The 24066-nt window shown below is 48.0% G+C and overlaps 1 protein-coding gene across 1 annotated transcript; it reads right to left on the minus strand.

The window, feature by feature from the left end:
• Positions 1 to 18921: 18921 nt before the first annotated feature.
• On the minus strand, positions 18922 to 20954 carry LOC117842586 (protein SHORT INTERNODES 1). The gene is made up of 2 exons (XM_034723066.2): positions 19735 to 20954; positions 18922 to 19613 (listed from the first exon to the last, which is right to left on the minus strand). The coding sequence occupies exons 1-2, from the start codon at positions 20297 to 20299 to the stop codon at positions 19210 to 19212; spliced, it is 969 nt and encodes a 322-aa protein (XP_034578957.1). The 5' UTR covers positions 20300 to 20954; the 3' UTR covers positions 18922 to 19209.
• Between the last annotated feature and the right edge of the window lie 3112 nt (positions 20955 to 24066).

The following is a 24066-nucleotide window of genomic DNA, read 5'->3' on the forward strand; positions in this document are numbered from 1 at the left end:
TGCAAATCGAGGATGTTGGTGAACCTCATTTGAAAAGAGTACATCTTTCTTTTCAATTACCTGTTCGAGATACATATTTCACCTCGATGTCACCAGGAGAGGCCATCGTGATGGTTTCAATTGCCGGATGGGGTAAAATAGCACCAAATAGGGTAACTTCTGAGAGGATCGTCGTGGAGGCTTGCCTAGAGCAACTTAAGGATCTTGGTACTTTGTGCCAGACTTTTCATATTTTCGAATAAATCAGCTCGAGGAGGGAGAAGGCAATGTGATTGTGACTCCTGAGAGGCTTTCTCGACTTAATCAATATGGCATGGTATGGAACGTCCTTTTAGCATTCTTTTAACTTTAGTTATGTTACATCTTTTTAACTTTCATCATGTTATTATGATCTTTTAGGATATATATCGTACTGCCATTGTGAAAGTGAGCTTTCGTGCGATTCTGGATGAAGTCTTGGAAAAGTTTGATTTGACTTACATGGGTTGAAACCTGATATTCACCCTATGTTGAAAGTTCCAGGCTCATCTCACTTTCTATAGGCCACATCAGTTAACATCTCCATTGTTCAAGATTTATAGTAGTGTATGTGATCATCTATGTTAAGCGAAGGAGAGTGCACTCATCCGTGCTCGAACTTATTTTGTTGAAGTTCTAGGCTGGACGATTGGAGAACTTAACTGTGTTCCATATCTAAGAAAGCGAGCGGGATTATGAAATATGTAACATGCAGGGTTGTACCCCTGCTCTTTTCTTATAAGATAATTAATAAGTCTTACAAGATAATTAATAACTCTTACAATATAACTAATAAGAAATGTTAATTTATCCTTTAATGATTCTTCCTTCACAGTCACTACGTAACCATAACTTCATGAATTTATCAATGCTTGCTTCAACACGCTTGATTCTACGTTCATGGTCTTTGAACAGGTCCAATTTCTCATACTGATTGTAATCCTCAATGTCCACTACACCTTCAACTCTAAGGATCAATTGTTTTCCGGAGATGGTAATGTGCTTCTTTGCATTCATAGGGTCGGTTATGTAGAATACATGTGCAACACGCTTAGCGAGTATCCATGGATCATCTTTGTAACCTACATTAGCTAGGTCTACAAGTATCAATCCATAATTGTCATCTGTAACGCCATTCGGGTGTTTGACCCATTGGCACCAAAAGACACGGATCTGGATATTCTCTCCATCGTCAAGTTTCCATATTTCCTCTACGAAATCGTAGTAAGTTATGTTCTGTCCGGATGTATCAATCGCCTTTATGCGAACACCACTGTTTTGGTACGCCACGCTTTTGTTGTCCTTTGCGATGGTATAAAATGTGTATCCATTAAGTTCATATATTCTTGCCATGAGGTGACATTGCTTGATGGGCCAGACGTCAACCTGGTCAATGTTACTTCGACTGTGGAATTTCCTTCAAATAGTTGCATATGGTCCTTCAACCATGATGGGAAACGGCGCTTTTGCTCTTTGATGATCCAATCCTCCGAGGGACCATAATTTTGTCCACGGACCTCATTTAGGTGTTGCTCGATGAAGGGCTCCACTATTGCCAGCTATTGTAGAACGCTTAAATGCACTTTCTCCAATTGCAGGTTGCCCTTGTCTATGAATCTTTTCATTCCAATGGTACATCTCCCGGACAATCTGCCCTCATGTCAAGATTTCAATAAACCAATAACCCTCTTATCTTTTATGTAATCTATGAAGCAATCAACACTCCTTTTGTATGGTAACACTCGATCATGCTGTCCTCTGGAAATGCCTTGTTTCTCATGTATCCATTGAGAGTTGACATGAACCGTTTGTATGATCACATCTGATGGAAGTACATAGGCTCTAGTTCAATTATTTGCTGGACCATGAGATGTTCCATGCTATCGAAAAAGGATGGAGGGAAGCACATCTCGAGTTGGGTCTGAGTTTTCGACACAAACAGTTGAAGCCTAGCCAACTTGACACAATCGATCACTTTCTGCGAAATCACGTTGAAGAAGTAACACATCCATGTGATAACCATCTTTACGAATATTGGTTTGATAGCTCGGATTGCAATAGCGAGAAAAACTGTGATCATCACATGGCAATCATGAGAGTTATAGCAGGCAAGCATCATGTCCTTCAATGAAACTAGTGACCGGATGTTGGATGAGAATCCGGTCAGCACTTTCAACCCATGCAAGCACTTGCGCATAGCCAATCTCTCATTTGGTGTTAAGTTGTAGCTAGCCGGGGAAGGTATTACTTACCATTAGGAAGTTCTTGCAGGTGGAGCTCTGGCCTAATTTGAAGGTCAACAAGATCCTTATGTGACTTAAGCCCGTCCTTTGCTTTGCCTGATAAGCCCAAAAATCCGATGGTACCATCGAACACATTCTTATGAAGATACATCCTATCAATGGCAGGGGTGCAGCGCCAGCTCTCATCGGTATGGCAAATACTCAAAGAAGATAGACATCTTCTTAAACGGCACGACTGCGACGTCTGTAGTTTCAGCTTGCTTCCTTCCCCTTTTCGAATTATTAGCACCACCTAATGACTTCTTATTGAGTTTGAACTTAACCTTCTTGCACATTTCAAATACTATTTTACCTATAGCCGATTTTGGAGAAAAATCATTCTCATTGGTACCATCGAAAAAATTCCTCATCCTGCGGTATTTGTGCATCTTCAATAGGAAGCGCATGTGCCACATGAACACTGTCTTCATAGATCCATTAAGGTACGCATATGATGTACCATCCAAGCAAACTACGCATGCTGTCTTACCTTTTACCTGACCTGTCAGAACAAATAGGGTAGGATAATGATTGATAGTAACAAAGATAATAGCCCTTAGTATTAAGTGCTACTGTCTGTACTCAACCCACATCTAAACCCCATCTTTCCAAAGTTTCCGAATGTCTTCCATCAATGGCTCAAGGAAAACATCCATATCGATGCCAACAGGTTGCTTCAGGTCTTGTATGAGAATGTTTAGCAAAAGTAACTTTCTCTTGTGACATAGCCATGGGGAAGGTTATATATGGTCATCAGCACTAGCCATGTGCTGTGCGTGTTGCTTCTTTCACCAAACGGATTCATGTCATCTGTACTCAACACAAACCGTACATTCCTTTTTTCATCTTAAAACTCTGGATGATTGGCATCGAAGATCCTTCACTGGCGAGCATCGAAAGAATGTCGAAGCTTTCCACTAGGCTTTACTGGGCGATCAACATGCTAAGTCATCATTTTAGCGGTCTACGGGTTTAAGAATAAACGTTTCAGATGGTCCACCACCGGCAAGTACCACATCACCAAGGTAGGGACTCTGCACTGAGTCATCGTGTCAGTACCTATACAGGACTAGTCCTCCACTTGAGCATCATCAGTTTTTTTTGCACCGTTCTTCCTCTTATTCTCGATGGAGGAACCGGCACGGTCCTCACAGAAATCGACAATACTTTTGTAATGGCTAGCATCGTAATTTGGACACTTTTCCAATATTGCGTACTCACCACAGTACAATATGCAGTGGTTCCTGCACGCGTGTATTCTTTGCACACGCATCTTCAATGGATTAATAATCTTCTTTGCTTCGTATGTGTTTTTGGCACAAAGTTAGGCTTCGGGAGTAAATTTCCCAGCAGAGTAAGGAGATCATTGAAACTATTGCCTAACCAGCCGAATTTAGCCTTCATGATCAGAAGATGAAGGACGAAACGCAACACTGTCCACTCCTTCCCACATCCCTCATATATACGGTTCTTTGTTGCCTTCTTGAGTGTCTCGAAATTCTCTAACCCTTTAGCACTCCCTAGCAACACTTCCGATTTAATGTGGCGCAACATGTCCTCCATATCAACATCACGTTCCTCGTCCACCTGTGGTTCTACACACGTCTCTGTTTGATCACCATTTTGATCTCCACGGTCATAATCATCATCCATCATAACATGATCATTTTCGTTTGCATCATCACCACCCACTTCATTAGAGCCAGTATCGATATCTATGTTGTTGAAAGTACCTCCTGCCTTACCATGGTGGGACCAAATTGTGTATCCACCCACAAAACCTCGCTTTATCAAATGCCTCTTGATAATATCAGTATCCTCCCATATAATATTGTTGCTACAGTCAAAACACGGACAACGTATTTGCTTTGTCTTGCAAATACGAGCGTGCTTCTCCGCAGCCTCTACAAACTTTGATACCTCTGACATGAAAGCATGCGAATGTCTCCGTATGCCATACATCCATACTCTATGATCCATATTTAACAACTTATGATAAATTCTATGTTATATTAACTAATTTAATGAGCTATGGGTCATAATTCTATAAACTCAATTAAATTATGGATGTAGTAACTAATAAGTGGAAGAAATATAATAAAAATCAATTCTATATTACCCTAAATGAAACCCAATTAAACCGTGGATGTAATAATTAATAAGATCAAGGAAAAATCAAACTCAATTATATATTAATTCAACCAACTTTATTAATTAAAACTATGGATGTAATAATTAATAAGTAGGAAAAATATAATAAAACTTAATTCTACAGTACATTAAAATGACAAATATATGGTTATAATATGACTATAGAATTTTATTTAAAAAATAATCCATATCTAGTTATTTTCTCTCTCTTCCCTCTTCTCTTCTAGGTCTAGATCTAGATCTAGATGATAACCTAATGAAGCTAGAAATGATGGATAGAAGTTGAAAACGAAGGTTGGATGTGCACAAACTCACGTTATATAGCTACCTCCTCCAAATAAATCAAGAGCAAAACCTTCCCTCTTAGATTTGGTGTTTTTTAGCTCTTCCCGAGCTCCTCCCGGGCAAGCTCCAAATGGAAGGTTGGTTAGGGAAGAAGCTGTCCACGTCCTTATCTGGACGAGGTCTGTGCTGGCAGGCGAAACACAGTGGCATCTGTGCTGGCGGGTGCTCCCCCGCTGGCCAAGGAAGCTTTGTGCTGGTTGGTGCTAATCACACCGCCAGCACGCTAAATTCCCGCGAGCCCAAATCAAATCTGGCATAGTGTGTCTTGTATCGATGTAGATGGGGACACCTATCGTTATTGACTGGATATGTATTTTGAATTTTGACGCACGGTTAAGTTCAAGGGTAGCCGTGGTACTTTGCCCTAGCTTATGCACCAAGTTTTGAATCACTCCTGATAAACCCGTGTAGCGCGCGTCTGGCTCGAGTGACGGGTGATCTACATTCGGGGTACTTCACAGGTTTCAGGTTTGCATCTGAGCTAATAGTCATTTGCACATTGCTCGCTGCATCTGATCAGCTGATTCCATGATGCTCCTGTTTCTGCACGCGGAACATCCTGCACGGATCCCCTCCCGTGGACCTCGGTCGATCGAGGTACGTTCATCGATCCCACCGGAGCCGAGTCGCTGGCTTCGCTGTCGCGCATGGTGCGGGCAGCACCGCATCTGTGCAGAGAAACCTCCGGTAACAAGTGGATCGGCGCGGTCGGCGCGCGCGCGCCAGTGGCGACAGAGGCCTGCGCCGCCGGTGCCGCTGCGGCCCTGCTCTTCTGCCTCTGCTCCCCGGGAGGACAAAACATGCAAAGGGGGGCACTGGCCAAGACGGAGAACGAGACGCGCGTCAAATCTGGTCGACCGATCGCGTTTTGTCCCGTTCATGCTGCGTGCGGCTATGCCCCCCGCGAGATAAGCGCACGGCACGGCAGAGGAGGACGTCCTCTCCGCCGGCCGGGCGGTCTCCCCCGGCGTCGTACGATCGAGTCCGCGTCGCCGTGGTCGGAACCGGATGGACATCCAGCTGCTTCTTCGGATAAATGGTTGGTTTGCCTGTTACTATTGGTAGCAGTCGCAGGGACTACATAAAGCGAACTACCGTCTGAGTAGTTCTTCGTGAGAAGAATATTCGCCGTGAGCGGTGGAGGAACTGTGATCCCCTTCTCCAAAATCTACGTGTCGTTCTGTTGGAACACAAGGGATCGATCAGCAGATCAGACCTGCTGCTCCATATCCAAGCGATGGTATAGTTCATTGTATTATTTTCTTTAACGTCGATTGGTCGATGCATGCATGGCACGACCGCACGATGGACTGATGATGGACATGAATGGACCAGACCAACACAGCCGCGGCGAGCAATGTGCTTGGACGTGTCCTGCCTGTAGCTAGCATTAGCCCAGCAAAACAAGCAACGAAGCGACGTTGCATACCTTCATTGCATGAACGGCGAGCCCGATAGCGTCCGGCCAAACCGAGGGCAGGAAGGTCCTTTCTTCCAGCCGCTGTCCCCCGGACCCGGAGACAGAGAGAAGGAGAGGCCGCGTCGTTCGCGTGCGCAATGAGCTTTCGAGCCATCATTTTGCCGGCTGGCCGCGGCGGAACGTTCTTCTCCGCTCTCCAAGTCAAACCACGCGGGAGCCGGGATTTGTCGCTAGCAGCAGCGATCCTGCGCTATCAATTCCGGTGACCTCTGGGCTCTGGCTCTGTTCACGTGTGGTGTGTATGTGTAGTGTACCTAGTAGGATCCAGTAGACAGTAGTACTAACGCTCTACGGTATCAGGGTCTTGGTGCACGTACACGTACCACGTACGTACAGTATTTGTGAGCGGCACTTTGTATTTTTGTGGTTGTGAAAGGAACTGATGGAGAGCCGCCCCTCCACTTCTCTAATTTTTTAGCTCCGTTTGGATATCAATATTGGAGAGTTTGGTATTGAATTGGGTTTAATATCAAATCAGGCTCGTTTTGGAAATAAGCACAATACCAAAACTATTATTTGGATGTAGATGAAATTGACAGACGGAATTCAACGAGATAGTAAATACCAAATCATGTTTGGATGTGCATACAGTAAAAATTTGGCTTTGACCCACCTTCTCTCCAACCAGACAGCTGCTGCCTCTCATCCTCCTTTGCCGTCACGATAGCCGCACGGAAGCACACTATCCTACCTTCGCCAACGTCTTCGAAGCTCACGCCCTCTTCTTCCTCGCCAATATCTTCCAAGCCCGTGCCCTCCTCCTATCACCCGCGGCGCCCCTGCCCCCACCTCCGCCTCCTCCAGCTTTGGCCCGTTGACCAGGTTGTGCGGAGCAGCCAGAGAAGCAGCGACTAGGGGAGCGGCGCAGGGGTGGAGCAGCACAGCACGTCGGCGGATGGGTGGCGCGGCTAGGGGTGGCAGATGAGGGTCATGGGGGAGGAAAACGGAAGACGAGCGGCGCAGGGGAGGAAGGCGGCACGCCGACGGACGGGCAGCGCAGCTCGCGTGAAGAAGGGGGTGTGAGAGAGACGGAGAGATGCGGGGGATGACGATTCTAAATAATACGGAGGGGTAGAGGTCGGAATTGCAGGACTTTGTGTTTGCAGCGCTGAATACCACTTGGCATTGAAGCTAAGGGCACGTTTGGCCGGGCTCTGGGAGCGGCTCCTCGAGCGGCTTCTCTCGCAGCCATGCCAAAGGGCGCGGGACGCCTGAAATGGCTTCGGCTCCGCCGGCGGAGCCCCAGGAATCTCGCTCTCTGGAGCCGTTTCGGGCCGGCGGAGCCAAAAAAAAAGGCTCCCGCGGCTCCTCCTCCTCGTTGCCCACCGTTGCACTCGGGGAGGGCCCGCAAGCAGGCGGAGGGACTTTCGAGCGGGCGAGCGGTGGCAGACGGTAGAGCTCCGGCGGGCGGCGGCCAACGGCGACGGCGGGCGGCGGCCAACGGCGACGGCGGGGGCGAAGACGATCAGGAGGCGGGGGCAGGGATGGCGATGGCCGAGGAGGCGGGAGGCGGGGGTGGAGGCGGCCGGGCGGGAGGCGGGGGCAGCGACGACCGGGAGGAGGTGGGAGGCCGGGAGTGGATAGGAGCGACGGTGGGAGGATTGGGAAGAGAGAGAAGAGAGGGAGGCCGGTGGTGGGAAGATAGGGTGGAGAGAGAAGGAGAGAAAAAAATAAGAAAAGGAATGGGAGGAGAGAAAAATTAGGAAAAGGAAATAGGAAGAGAAAAGAAGGAAAATAAAGAGGAAGAAAAAAAAAGGAAAAATGAAAGGGTATTATGGGTATTTCATCTTATCTAATCATTTTAAACTACACGGAAGAGCCGTTTTGCCAAACATTTTTATACTACACGGAAGAGCCGTTTTGCCAATCATTTTTTCAAAAGGAGCCAGAGTCGGAGAAGTCACTCCACCAGTGAAGCTAGAGCCGGAGCCGTTTTCAGAGGAGCCGGAGCTCTGTCAAACTGACCCTAAGTTTCCGATACTAATATCTAGACCATCCAAATGGTAGAATTGAGGGCACCTAATTCTAATTCTGAATTCTTACCTCCAATATCTACATCCAACGGGTTGTTAAAAGAATCTCTATCAGTCGTGCCTTGCGATCAGTGTACAATGATTCGAACATGGTTCTGTAAACTCCCGTTGCAGCGTTTTTCGAGAACGAGCATCGTCGGCTCCACAAAATCTGAAGCACGCCGATGCTATGCACCTCATCGCTCGGTCTCGGTGGTTGGCTCTGATACTAGCCAGTTGCCACTGCATAGTAGTCAATCCACGCTTCCGTATCTACTACTATTATATAAAGTCCCTGGGATTGGCGCAAGCTCAGGGGGTCAGGCTCCTGTAGCTTCTTTTTTTAATCACTGTCAAGTGGGCCATGCCTTTGACGAAAGCATGCATATCTCAAGACGCGTTTGATACGAGGTGCTACATTTTACTAGGGTTACATTGGATATTCGGATGCTAATTAGAAGTATTAAACATGAGCTAATCACAAAACTAATTGTATAGTTGGAGTCTAATTCGCGAGACGAATCTATTAAAGCTAATTAATTCACCATTAGCAAATGGTTACTGTAGCACCACATTGTCAAATCATGACCTAATTAGACTTAATAGATTCGTCTCACGAATTAGACTCCATCTGTGCAATTAGTTTTGTAATTAGACTATATTTTGTACTTTTAATTAGTATCAAACATCCGATACGACAGGTGCTAAAATTTAGTAGGACTATCACCCCCTAGAGTTCTGAACCATCCAGAGAAATCGGTCCTTTTGCTGGCATAGGCTAATAAATAATTAAGGTCTGCCTCGCTTGAAGATTGGGTGACATTGCCAATTGTCATTAATATCCGTGTGGATGGTGTTCTTATAGAAAGATAAAAATATATCATTCTGGTAGCAGTTATTTTGTGCTTGGATCATTGGATGCTATTTGTAGAGGACAGTTGGCATAGCAGCCAATACATATGCTTTTATAACCTTTCAAATGAAAATCTTAGCAACTAATTTGGATGCCTGATTATCTTATTGGGAATTGCAGTCAGCAAACCATAAAAGTATTATGATTACACATTTTTCTTATTTACATTGAGTAGACGCCAGAGCACATGGACACGTATGGATGTTTTACCTATAAAAATTTAATTATGCGGTTTATGGGTTTACTCTAAGGACAACTTTCTCTATATCAAATCCATACTACCTTGAAAATATTGAAACTTCTTAAATGTGAAATTTCTATTAGTTTAAAGTACAATCAAGCTCCAGTGATCTACTAATTCAGGCCATGTGTGAAATGTAACCGGTTACACTCCATTTTTTTTTTTTGCGGAGTCTACGGGTTTACTCTCCGGCATAAAAAATCTATATTTCTACTTGCAACCATATTTCGTTGTTTTTTCATATTACAATACATCGTTCAATAACGTCGACTGCTTCAGAATGGGCGTAGCGTAGCATGCCGATCCATCTAGTAGTACCTATGGGCTATAGCCGTGGCGTAATGTGAGCGTGGTCTCACTAGTTGCTTCTTCAAACATCAAAACCACAGACTTCCGACGACCAACAAACTCGTGGTCATGGGTAATGGCTAATGTATGCCGAGCGGCAGCTCTCCCTAGTTTGCAAGGATACGTACGATGTATCAGGCACCGTCTTTTTGCCGCCTTTTGAACAGGATCCCAAGACGGTCGCTTTCGTCGCTTCTTGTTGCACGGTTTCCGATGAACCTGGATCGGATCGACGTCAGGCACCCTGCACCAGGATCTCCTTTATCAGCAATCGAGGGCGAGCGCAGGCCACCGATGCGATCCTGTCATCGTCATGCCAGATTTGCTTCTTCAGCTCGGCGCTCATCGTCATCGTCACGCCGCTCCGACCCGTATATCAACTTGAAAAGATACTGCCGCGATCGAGTATACAGATGGGACTGTATTGTTTTATGGCTGCTAGTATATGATTTTATAACCAGCATCTGTATACTCGATCGCGGCAGTATCGTGAAGCTGGAGAATAAGGTTTATTTTCTGCCGTACTTCGTCAGAAATCCAATGCACCAGTACAGCAGTACAAACAAGGGCTAGAAGCCAAGACAAGCAGACGGAGATCCTGTGGTCAATAACCAGCTGTGCAAGGCAAGATGTTCAGATGGTGAGACCGCATGACCTCTTTGCCATCTGCAGCACGGCAGCAACCACTGCTCGACACTGCACTTCTGTTTGCCCTGGCATGAGAACCTGCTCCTGCTGGGTGAGATAATCTTGGAACCTGCACTTCTGTTGACACGGTACCTGGCGCGGTTTGGGTGCAATCACCAGTCAGAAATGGGTAGTGATTTGGCGCGTGCCGGCGTGCGTCGTAATGAGAGTCGTACCTTCTCTATTTTGAAAACCGGTCGACTATGGCCCCGTTCGGAGAACATCGGATTCTCAAAATCCAAAATTCATAATCTAGATTGCCCTCCAAACATGACAGATTCTGACTCAGATTCTACAATCTAGATTTTGGATTCTGAGAACTGCAGAAGCTGCTCAAAGATTGATTCTACCAGATTTTGCATGCATATTTTATCATTTTTTCCATCGACCTTCTAGATAATTATCCAATCTGCTATTGTCCACTCTTTTCGATAGCAAGGACATAAAAGACATCTAGGCTCTATTCGCTTCAGCTTATCAGCCACCAAACAATATTTTTCTCTCATAACAAATCAGCCGTTTCGGCTTTTCAGCCGGTTTATAAGTCCAGCTTCAGCTTATCAGCCACCAAACAATATTTTTCTCTCATAACAAATCAGCCGTTTCGGCTTTTCAGCCGGTTTATAAGTCCAGCCAAACAGGCCGCTATTTAACAAACTACCATGCAATCAGATTTTGGAATCTATGATTCAAACAACACCATCCAAATTTTGCTTAGAATCTGGATTCTCAAAATCCCTCTAAAATCTAGATTTTCAAAATCCACAATTGGATCCAAACGTGACCTATGTGGTAATAGACTAGTTTGGCTCCCACGTGCTAAAGTTACTTGTCATATCGTATGTTTGATACTAATTAGAAGTACTAAACATAGGCTAATTACAAAACTAATTGCACATATGTAGTCTAATTCGTGAGACGAATCTATTAAGCCTAATTAGTCCATAATTTGATAATGTGGTGCTATAATAACCATTTGCTAATGATGGATTAATTAGCCTTAATAGATTCGTCTCGCGAATTAGCCTAGGGATTCTGCAATTAATTTTATAATTAGCTTATGTTTAGTCCTCCTAATAAGCATCCGAACATCCGATGTGATACGACTAAAATTTAGCACCTGATATCAAACCCCCTCTATAGAGGTGCAGATCGCAGCAGCTGACCATGCCCAGTCCAAGCTTCTAGCCTTCTATATATATATATATATATATATATAAAGCTTCTAGCCTTCTATTGCTATACCTTTTCTTTTTAAAAAAAAAAACAAGAAGAAACACAGCTGCTTATTTCTCCAGAAGACATGGCCGTTTCACGTTCTCAGCCCACGTGGCCCGTACAAGACAAACCTCAAGAATCTGTACTAGATTTCTCCCGGCCCGAAAACAGGTTACCTTGTTGGGCCACTACGCCAGACGAATCATCATCATCAGTCATCACCTACCTCCTCCTCGCTTCTTTCTCCGGCCTGGCAAGCAATACAGACGGCCTCGCCATATGTTGGGCCGTTCAACCCAACTCAAATAACACAAGCAAGGAGAGTGTGAGCAAGAGAGCGCACCTACTACTGCTAGCCAGCCGGGTTGTTTAGGTCAGCTGTGGTGCAATGCAATGATGCAGCGGGAGGGGCAAAAGCTGACATGGTGGGGCCGACACAATGAGTAGCGTATTTCCCTTTCCTTTAGCTCCAAGCTTTTGCACTCACTCGCGTGAGGCATATTTGCGAGCAGCAGCGGCCGGCTCCATATCATGTCATGATCCCGTGATGTCACGAGACGGCCATGTCGATCGGGGGCCATCAAGAAGAAGAGAACATGGGGCCATGATTCCTTGGAGATGGCGATGAATCCTCGCTTGCTTGGGATCCTCTTCTTTTAGCAACAGGTGCGGCGCCCGATTAGTAAAAGGAGCCAAGTGGTCTGGAGAAAGAAAGGCCGCACGGTACGTCCATTCATTCACTTCGAAACGTAATAATAAGGCTTGGTTTGATCAGCTGTGGACACTTCAAACGGTACTAACTAATCACATCTATGATATATAAACTCATGGCCAAATTAAACTTTAAGTCAAAGATTATTAAGTTTGAATCTTAAGACCTGTGCCGTGGTTTTATAAAAGGAAATGGAGCTAGTACTCTACTACTATACAACAAGGCGATTAGGTGAAGCACCCAGGGGCTGTCAGAAAGAAGAGGTGTTACGTAGAAGAGATGTGCATGGGGAAAAAGGCAGAGGGAATCCTGCTATTTATATGTGCAGAACAAAGGGCGTTTGGAACAAATTCTTATCGTACGATTTGGCCTGGGAAAAGGGGAGAGATCAAAAGTTTGCCAACATACACATAGGGCTAGCCCAATAGTCATGACTCATGCGTGCCCATCTATCTATCCTAAATGTTTCATTCAGGTCAACTCCTCGCCTGTGATCCAGACTGTACACGACTCGTTATCCTGATGTTTTCATCTTTGCCGCCGGCGCTAATTGCTGAACTTGCTGCAACTGCTGTAGAGTCGACTTCAGATAGTGTTTCAGAGATACAGTAGTAGTCTACACGGCAGATGTATGGCCATGGGCAGGCAGACCTTTCTATCCTCTTCTTTGGCCATGACAACTGACAAGGTGAACTGGATGGTCTCTGCGGAAACAAAAGCAAAGGTGACGTCGACCTGAAAGCCCTGCGTGTACGCGTCCTGGAACAAAAGGCGGCCATGGCGGCATGGATTCCCAAGCAGCCGAGCCGAACCGAGCTACAGCTGCATGGGTAAAGCCGAGTTCAGAACGACGAACGCGGCCATGCAGCACAGCCAGCCGCTTTACTTGCGCGTAGTAGAAAGAAGAAAGGGAAAAAAAAGAACTTGCAAGTTGCTACAGTTGATGCCTTTGTTCCTTTCTGTCAAACCAAAGGTCACCGGTAAAGAAAGCGCAGGGGAGCTTTTCTCCTGAAAAACGAAGCGATCGATGATGCCCCAGCATGGAGGCGGAGAGCAATGGAGCCCCTGAGGCCTAGAGATACGGGCGATCGAGGCCTAGCTCCGGGTCGCATATAAATGGGAAGAAAAGTTGCACAGGGCCAGGGCTAACCGTGGTGCGTGGATGCATGTATGCCTTGTCCCATGGGGCTTTTGGTGTGGAAGAGCCGGAACAAATTAAAGGAGAGCCCTAGGCGGCCTAACCCAACGCAACCTTTCCCTCGCTCTCGCAGTGGCTCTGGCCTCTGAGAGACTGGGGGAGAGGGAAAAGAGAGACCGGCCGGAAAGCGGATGCCCTAGCTCATCTAGCTCTCACAAACAATGCCGCCGCGTTGCATCTGCGTAAAAAGATCACTGGCCGTATGACCCCAATGGCCACTCGGAGCACACCGCATCAGAGAATCCCGAGCTGCAGAGATAGAGAAGCACTCGTTGCTGCCTGCCGGCGCAATGCAGAACGGATGGATGATTTCATGATCCAACACACCCATTCTGCCACCACGGATGGTTGGGCCCGTTGGGGTCATGATCCGCGATCAATGGGGGGAGTTTTTTTTAACTTCCCGTGCGTGCAAAGGAATTTTGCGTGGTGGTGGAGCCGTTGCGGCTGCACGGTGACGGATCGATCGGTCGGCGGCGAGTTGTTTTGTCAGTGACGACGGGTGTGACATGGCGGCCGGCCGGTGAGACAGGCGGAGCCAATAATTGTACACGCACCGGCGCGTCGATCCCGGTCGAGATCTCTTGCGCCTTCCTGCGTGCTGGACCAGGCTGTCCGGGATTTTCGCATGCCCCAGCTACGTCCTGGTTAGTTACGGGTAGACCGGTATTAGGCATGTGGTTTCACCAAACCACTGCACTACGGATTTACAGAAATACAGGAAGGATTCCAGCATGATTTGTGCATTTTTGCCATGGAAGGCCCCAAATCTGAGAATTGTTTTCTAGAAATTCTGGAAGAAAGTGTGAAGGTCTCTAGAGATTATTCGAAAGATCCCAGATTATTGTACAGCGAACAAATATTATAATTTTTTGATAAAATTCATATAAAAATGTGTACTGGTCAACTATAGGTATTATGTATTGTATGCAATCCTATCTATAGCCTATAGGACATAGTCTTACAATACCTATATTAATCGAGCAAGTTGCACGAATTAATTGATTATATGTCGTGAATGAGAGATCAAATCATTGCAACGAAGGGTCTAATGCACAGTGTTCCAGTCCTAGAGCACAGTAGCACACATGCTTCATCCCGGTCTGCCCACTGAACTCAGCAGTGGCACACACAGCTCAGAATTTCTATGCCGGGGCTTAACGCTTCTGTGGGATTTGGCATTTTGCTTGGGGTGAGGGGCACGTGACCCCCGTCTCACCAGCAACAACTACTCGATGCACGTACTTCATGGGACCATGCCCTCTCCTCTCCTCCCCACTCTAAGGATTCCCAATGAAGAGCCCTACACGTCTTAGCCTGCATGCATCCATGACGATTTTACCCCCCTTTCCATCCTCACTTATCATGAGCAAGAACAACAGGAGAGAGAAAGAGAGGAGAGAGAGAGAGAGAGAGAGAAGGGGATGGCCGGATGGATGGAAACAGTGCCGCACACCATGCCTATTGCCTAGAGCAGGAAAAGGGGGGTAGTGCACTGTTGGCTCATGTGCCATCCTCCATGTGTTGGCAATGATTTTCTATCTTGGAAGGGCATGATCCATGCAGCAAGGAGCAAGGTGTTAGGACTTAAGCTGCCGTGTTATTTTTATTCCCCAGGCAATGAGGCGTAGCAGGAAGAAACAAAAGCAGGCGCCTCCCGTAATTGTTACTGCTGCAGTGCCGCAACCGTGGGTGGTGGCCACGGTCCATGGAAAAGGGCACGAGAGAGGGTGTTACTGCCAATTGCTTTAGAATCTGTCACGTCTCATGTTTTCCCCTATTCCCCCAGCGCGCAGTGGTACAAACAATGAGTGTAATCATTTGCGAGAATTCCACACCCCTTTCTTTGAGGCGGGGCAAGGCGAGGCGAGGCGAGGCGAGGCTAGAGAGCAAATAAAAAGTGCCCGGCAGCTCTATGCAAAGTAGCATCCTGTTCTTTTGTCTTCTCACACTGCTCACTTTGTCCTCGAGCCCACTTTCAGTCCCCTGAGACGTGCCTGCAGCCGTTGCCCGCCAACGTCATAATTCTTGCTTTCTATACTACCATCCAGCTGAGTTAAACATGCATGGACGAGCTAGCACACCATCTAATTCAAAATTTGAGCTAGGGTATGATGCACAGATGCTTTCAAAAAGACAATCGTTCAGGGCTACTACATGCTTAAGTAAAATTAATGAACCAATAGCTTGCTTGAACCAAATAATTACCAGAAATCCTAACTCTCTAGATTCTGCATGATTTTGAGTTAACATGGCTTACTTTCTCTGAAAGTACCCCTGTTTTTACTTCCAGATTCAAGTGCCAGCCCCATCCTCATCTCCTGTCTACGGAGTAGAGAGAGGCAGGCAACCAACTCTACGCGTCGCTTCAACAACTAATGCGTCTCTCACAACTAGGCAGCGCCACCAGACATTGGCTCAGCCAAGCAGCAAGCTGAGGGCACGCGCATTTTGGTGCTATCTCCTCGCAAGTTATGCATGGCAGCGACCAGCCAGCGTTCCGGCCACCAGTAGCAGTGGTCCATCCCGTCCATGGGATCAAGATTCAAGATGTCGCATCGTTGTTCTTTCGTCCCTCGCAAAGTAAAACGATCGCCGATACTGGGAATGGAAAACGGCTTTGTGCATTTCCTGTTGCAGCGGCTAGGATAATCTTATTCTGGTCTTAAAAAAAACTGCCAATGGAATGAAGCACATTTGTGCCAGAAAGGGTGCAAGAAAAAGATTGAAAGGGACCAAGGGATGAGGGCCGGGGAATATGCAAAGTTATTTTTGCAGATGGATTTGCACGAAGCGAAATATATTCATCGTATGCTATTGCTAGGAGTACGAGATACCCGATACACTCTATCCACTAGCTAGGCTTCCACGTTTCACAAGGATCAATAAGTAGAAATCAATGTTTTAAATCTACGTCTATTGGGTTTAGCGACACAAGTCTAAAACAGCTACTAAAAATGAATACGATCACACATTTTAAAACTGGCTCAAACCCTTATATCTGTCGCTGTAGCCAGAGATTTAAAACAAGTAGAAATCAATCCTAAATACTATATATGGATAAACAGGGATGCAAAATGAACACATACGGTACTGTTCAGTTCACTCTAAAAGAGCTTGCCCTTTCTTCAAAATAAATGTAAATGGCGTGACACGTACATTTTATTTGTGGACAAAAAACAGTGCATGTCAGATACGTGGAACCAGCACTCGAACTGATTCAACGGATTCATTTCTTCAGCTACGTACTTTGCAGAATTTGCATGCACGTGCTTTCCTCTAGATTAAATGGAGAATCGGCTGAGATGACAGCCCTAGTTTTGTCAATAGATTTAGCATTTGGACATTTACAAATTTACGACAGAAACAAGTTTTCTAAGTCAAAGTATTCAATTTGTCCACCTTTTGGGGCCCATCAAACATCGAAACAGAATGGCGCATTTTCAATCCTCAAAAATGCCAAAAGAGAAACAGATTGAAATGACAGGACCAACAGAAAGACAAACATACTGCACACCACATGGTAAATGGATAACAAGCAGAAGGTAGGAACATACAAACTAAAACCTTCAAAATTTCAGTGTATCATACTTGACAAGATAATATATACTATAAGAAATGAAACTACGAAAATTCCAAGGACAATAAATTTGTAACACAATATCAGAAGGATATTATCACTGAATGTAGTCTAGGAAAGAAAAACAGAAACATATATTTATTATCACAAATAATTGGATATATATAGATGTCATAGTCTGTATGTTTTTTATAATATTCGTGTTCTGTATAATTGTTTTAAAAACCTGCAATTAACTTAGTATTCCTATTGAAGAGACAACATAAGTCCATAAAAAGGCTACTTCTCAGATAAAATGCAAACTTAAGACTCAACGCAAAAGCACCAGATCATCTAAAATGGTCAAGTTGTAGCTAGGAGTTTGCTTTGGTTTGTACTATCATTAAAAGGAGGATTAAAGCTGAGCTGAATGCAACATTGAACCCAGCAAGGAGCACAGGAGGTGAGAATTAGTAAAATTTTGCATGAACTAGACTATTTCTGAAACAGTATGAAAAATAGGATGAAGCCAAAATTACATGTCCAATTAATCTGAAGAATCCTGTGGATTTATTGAAAATTAATAAAGCATTGCACTCTATCTTAAAATATAAGATGTTCTAGTTTTTTCCTAAGTTAAACTCTTACAAGGTCAATAGAATAATATATAAACATATGTAATATATATTTCATGATGGATTTAAAGAAACTGATTTGACATTGTAGAAGTTGGTGCATTTTTCTATAACTTAGCCAAGTTCAAAGGAGTTTGACTTAGAAGAAACTATAATATCTTATATTTTAAAACATCTATGTATCTTTAGAACTCACAATTGGCACTCAACAGCCACACCTAGGGATATTTTCAATGTATCTATAAATATTATTTATCTAATTTAGCGCCTAACCCAGTTTTCCTGATCAAACAATAATGCCAATAGCATCACATGTACAAAGAAAAAGATCTACGCCATCAAATTATGCTAATATGTTGAGTAAAGATATACTTGTATGCATACATTTCCTATTTTGTACAAGAGGGTTGTCAATGCACACATGCCAACTAAAACCTAATTAGCAAAGTGCAAGGTACTGCACGGTTGGTCTAGCAATCATTTCTTGTGTGATAGAAGCAAATAATATAATTTCTTGTGAGAAGACCAAAGCAAAAAAGTTATGCCCAAACAGGCTAATCCCCTGTGCAACAATAGTCGGGATCCAGGATGCTTTGCAAAGGCCATGAAGAAAACAAATATTCTGGACCTGACGTGATGGGATCATCGAGGAAACAAGATCATGTCAGAGACGAAGAACACGAGAATGTGCGAGCTCTCATCTCCAGATCTCCTCAGAGGTTCTATACTCGGAAACATAAAAGAACTCCTGAATCAAACAAGGGATCGGCGCATGGCTCGATCGGTCACAGCTTCCAATCATCGGATCATTTTGTCTCTACCATGAGCATATGATGACTCCACCCTCCTCTCCCTCGTCTATCAACAGGCAATACTTAACACATCACCATATCAAGGATTCACGAGCTACCAATTAAAGCCCACTAGGTTTCTAGGGCTCAGCTTTTGAAGAGCAAAGGTGCAAGTAGTAAAGCAAAGGGGTCTCTCCTTATGGAAGACACATGCAGCATATAGAAGCTACATGGCGAAAAGAGCAAAGAAGCCATATAGCGTCATAATATGAGCAAAACTGCACCACAATAACAAGAATTACCAACATCATCAGCAAGAACAACAAAAACAGTGCAAGAAACCATCTCAAATGTCTCATCAAGGTCCCTAACTGTCAGATTTCAACCATTTGCAGTGACCGAGTATATTGCTACTCACCTCATCAAATGATCCCAAGAAGCAACGAGTCTAAGGCGCGCCTAAGCTAGCTAGGCTCTAGAAGGAACATCAATTTATGCATCTCAATAAGAAGCTAAGAATTTAGGGAAGCTAACGAAATTGACAGATCGAGCGAGCGAGAGGCGGGGGTCATGGTGACGTTACTGCAGCGAGACGGCTGGCGAGCGCGCGCGCCGCCGGTCACTGCCTCGGGTGGCCGTGGAAGAACGCCGCGCCGGCGGGGAACGCGCCGTAGGGTCCGGGCGTCGGGTACGGGTCCATCACCACAGCCGATGATACGATGACATTGGCCACGCCACCGCCGCCTACGTCGCCAGCAGCGGCAGTGCTCGGTGGCGACCCGTCCCCGGCGTGGCGGAAGTGGTACTCGATGGCGCCGCCGCTGCCGCCCGGGTTCCCCAGGCTGTGAGGTCCGACGTCATGAAGGATGCCCTTGAACACGTGGCCGCCGATGCTGACGGTGGTCTGGTACGCGACCTCCGCCTCGGCCTGGTCGACCGGCCCCAGCCGCACGCACCGGAAGACCGCCTCCGAGCTCACCTCCCGGGGGAACCTCTCCGCGACCGTGACCATCTGCTGATCCCCTGCAAGCATGAAGCAGCACAAGACAAGACAAGAATTAGATCACGAGATGGATACGATTAGACGAAGCGGCCGGGGCGCGCGCAGGCAGGCTGATAATTGACGTGCATGATTGGCATGTACCCGAGGATGTGGTGGGAGTGGCGACGGAAAGGCGCGAGCGGGGGCGCTTGGTGGGGTCGCGGGACGGGCCGGCGCCTGCGGTGGTGGCGGCGGCGGAGGCAGCGAGCGCGGCGAGCTGCTGCTGGCGCTCGCGCCGCTTGGCGGCGGGGACCCAGGTGGACTTGACGTGGGTGCTGCAGCTGTACCCGCGGCTCTTGCAGCAGGTGCGGCAGCGCTGGTGCGCGCAGTCCTTCTTGGCCTGGTTGCCGCAGTCCTGGCAGCTGACCCCGCCGCCGCTGCTGCCGCCGCCGCCGCCCCTGGTGCCGCGCGAGGACGAGGACGACGCGGCGCCCGTGAGCGAGGGCGCGGCGCCGGGCGGGTCATCGGAGAAGCGAATGATGTTGGAGGCGTAGAACGGGTGGTGCTGCTGCTCGTGCTGCTGCCATAGCTGCAGGCCTCCGCCCGCGCGCGTGGCGTAGAGGAAGGACGCGGCTGCGGCGTCGGAGGGGTGCACCGGCGGGACGGACGGCGCGGGGGCGTCGCGGCTGTGGCTGTGGCCTCCTCCGCCTAGAGGGAACCCCGCCATGCGCCCAAATCCATAGGCCGCCGTGCCGTGCGCCGTGCCCGGCTAGGTGAAGGCGCAGCCAAGCTCCGCACGCAGCGCCGCCTGCCTGTCGGCCTGATCTCTCCGCTACAGCCGTCTGCTCGTAGTCTGCGCTGTGGGCGGCGAGCTCATGCGCTCTGGCACGGGATTAAAACCTGCGCGCTTGGAGGCAGCGGTGTGGTTCGTGGTGCGCGCTGCGGCTGCGCGGCCGGAGTTAAGACGGTGAGGCGACAGAGAGGACCTGCCACGCCGCCATCAGCCGGCGCGCACCTAAACTGCCATTTATTGCCTGCCCTCCCCCCCTCTCTCTCTATATCTCTATCTCCTTTGCGCGCCGCGAGAGGCTCCACACCAACGCGGCTGCTGCTGCTGATAGTAGAGGGATAGAAGAGAGAGAGAGAGGGATAGCGAGGGAGTTGCGAGAGAAGAGACGGAAAAAGGGGCCAGGGGAGAGGGTACAGTCGCCAATAGAATATGGAGGCAGGGCAACGCGATGGATGGCATGGCCCTGCCCCTGCCGTGCGGTGCCGCCTCCTGGAATGGAATGTGCTGGAGCCTGGAGTACCCGCAAGGATTGCCGCATGATGATGGTGGCGTGCTCCAGAATTCAGTCCTGCATGCATGTTTGTATCTGGATCAGCCGGCCCCTCCATCCTCCATTCCTCCCCCCCCCCCCCCCCCCCCCCCCCTCTCTCTCTCCTTACCTCCCAGCTGGTCAATGCAATATTCTAATCTTCAGAGCCATCTCCACACTTCACGTAAGCAAATGTTCGTGAGATCCTCCCCCCTTCTCACGGGGGACAGAGAAATTCCAGCGTGAGAATCGTTGTTTTATCAGCAGCACCACGGTCACTCGGTCAGAATAACAAAAAACTTGCGCCGAGCAGGCCCTGTGCGCGTTGTTTGCTTGCGCCGCCTGACTGACGCGTCGTCCCACCGACACCACCATCTGATCGGACACGGGCCTCGGCCCATGGACGCACACGCCCACGCACCCCCGCCGCCCTGGTCCGCCGCGCGGGGTCAAGACCGGGAGACACGGGAGCTGCTTTTGCTGCCGTCTTTACGTGCCACAGACAGCTGCTTTCAATTCCGCCGGCTCTGCTCGTCCGGCCCGTCCCGTCCACGGGGGAGCTCATGCTCGCGGCGCCGAGCCGGACACGGCGACCCCTCCTCGTGTCTGTCCACATCACATCACCCGTCGTCGCGGACTCCTCGTCCTGGTTGGACGGGTCGCGCTCCAGCCTCTCCATCCATGGTCCACGCGGTCGTTGCCCCTCCACCGTTCTTGTGCAAGTAGTAGTAGCCTTGCCGCGGCCCGAAAGCGGCTGGCGTCGCTGTCTCCTCGCGGCACTTAGTTTACTAGCGGAAATCACAGGGGTCGCCTCGCCTGTCACCGGGCATAATCTTCGGATTGGCCGCTTGGGCGTTGAATAAACGGAGGGGGCGGCAGTGCGTCGATGTCTCTGTGTGTAGTGTATGTTTGGTGATCTAGTCGGAGATACGCGTGACGTAGCCGGAATCCATGTCCCGCGCGCGACTATAGCTTGCTCGTGTACGCAACACGCGTAGTGGTCCAGTCAGCCGTTAGTCCCCGGTTTGCAGGGAAATTAGGCATCATGAGGTATGCCAGGACCGACGTGGACTTTTTATCCGGAGGGAAAAAAACCGTATTCTTAGTCACAATTAGTGTGACATTCTGCAAACAGGGTCTTCTGTCTCTAGGACCCCTGCTTGTGCTTGAGGAGATGCTTTCGGGTTGACATTCCCAACCATATGTTTTAAGTTTGCACATTCTGCAAAGGCTACTTTATTAGTAGAACATTCTGCCGTGCAGACTTCAGCAAATTGAATAGGCCGAACGAACCAATCCGGCAGCCAAACAGTGCTGCAGATTTGTGCTAGCCGTAGCCCCATATGATTGCAGAAAAGCTTTGGCCAATGCAATCGAAGTTACGCGTCGAATTAAAGCTTTTCAGCTGGAGTAGAATCGGATGACCACCGAGGGCGCATGCAGGTGCTAGCTAGCATGGCGTCCACGATCGAAAAAGCGGCGCCGGTACTACGGCGGCGTCGTGCGCCGCTGTTGTAGAGATCGGGAACCGGCCGGGATGTTGGGCAGCAGGATGGGAATCCAAGCCCTCCATGCCCCACTACAGCAACCTTCCTGCGCCAAAGATGTGGATCGAGGTCACGTTGTCCACTGTACCGGGCGATTCGGGCCACTATTTGGTCCAGATCGGGCACTGTTCGGGTCCGTGGAGGCCAGGTCCGGCCGATCGGATCACGATCGCGGCGGCGCTGTTCGGCGCCGGGTGCGTGGCCAGTTGTGGTTGTGGTGGCGTGAACTGGTTGGTAATGGACAGTGAAGAATTCGAAGCCGGAAAGGGCAGCAGCAGCAGCAGCCCGACGAGATTTTTACTCTGGCCGTGTCGGACCACGTACCGACCAATGCGATCGCATGCATCAAAACTGCGAGCTGCGCGCATTGAAGGCCGGAGTGCGTACCCGTGGGCCGGCCGGCAGGCGGCTCCATTCATTGTGAGCTCTGATCGCGAGCAGATCCAGCGATCCACCTCATTCTCGAGTCAGAGGGAACCGGTGTACGGCGGCCGTGTTCTTGGCCTGCGGACTGCGAGCAAAACAAGCGCAAGGGACAAGCCAACCGGTGCAGGCTCCTGAAGCTCGCGTGGGATCAGGCTTTGTCCGTTGCGACGCGTACACACACGCACCTATAGCGTGTTTCTGCTTTCGAGCCATCTGCCATCACGCCCCGGCCGCGCCAACGCCTGTACTGCCAGCTAAAGCTGGCCGTGGCGCACGGCACGGCAGATGCCGAGACCGGCGTGTTGCGCACCACCGAACCGAGAAGGCGAGAAGCAGCTGCCCGCTCGTGCTGCGAACGGCTTGCTTTCTGATCGGACATGTGCCGAGCCTGGCACGTTTGAATGCGCTGATGTAGTGATGTGAACTTTTCCTGTATGGTCTGCATCATATACCGCTCGTACGACCGCTATCGAAGGTCTTCAGGACCAATCGATGGTCATGACAAATTATATGGAGCACTTTATATACTAGTATAATATGACTTGGACAAAGTAGCGAACCAATTCTACGGAGCACTTGCAAACCGTCTGGTGGCATTTCTTCTCGATGCACGAACTACTACCGTTAAACTTTGAAAAGTAAGACTGTTTTTAGAGGGTGTTTGATCCTTAGACTAAACTAGTTTAGCTCAAGTCACATTGGATGTTTGGATGTTAATTAGAAGTATAAAAAATAATTGCATAAATTAGGGCTAATTCATGAGACGAATCTATTAAGTCTAATTAATTTATGATTAGCACATGTTTATTGCAGTATCACATGTGCTAAGATTTAATGGATTCGTAAATTAATCCTCGTTGATGCAATTATTTTTATCATTATCCATATTTAATACTACTAATTAGTATAAAAATCCACGTAACCAAATCCATGTAACCGAGCCAAAGATCCAAACCACCCCGCAATGCAACCAGAGTCCGCGAGGTGAAGATGCTCGAGGCAGCGCCGTTCTGGTGGCATGTCACTCACGTCTCGCCGTGCAGCATCGCAGCACGACCAGGATTTACTGAGCTGAGGCGGCCGGGACCGTCCCCGGTTTTCACTGCCCCCACAAGTACCGCAGCGTTTAAAAGGGCAAAGGCTCGGGGCGGGCGCGGGCGAGGAAAAAGTTGGGAACAGGATCCCGATGCCGCCGCGCTGCA

Source organism: Setaria viridis, chromosome 2, assembly GCF_005286985.2.
Source record: "Setaria viridis chromosome 2, Setaria_viridis_v4.0, whole genome shotgun sequence".
Classification (NCBI taxonomy): domain Eukaryota; kingdom Viridiplantae; phylum Streptophyta; class Magnoliopsida; order Poales; family Poaceae; genus Setaria; species Setaria viridis.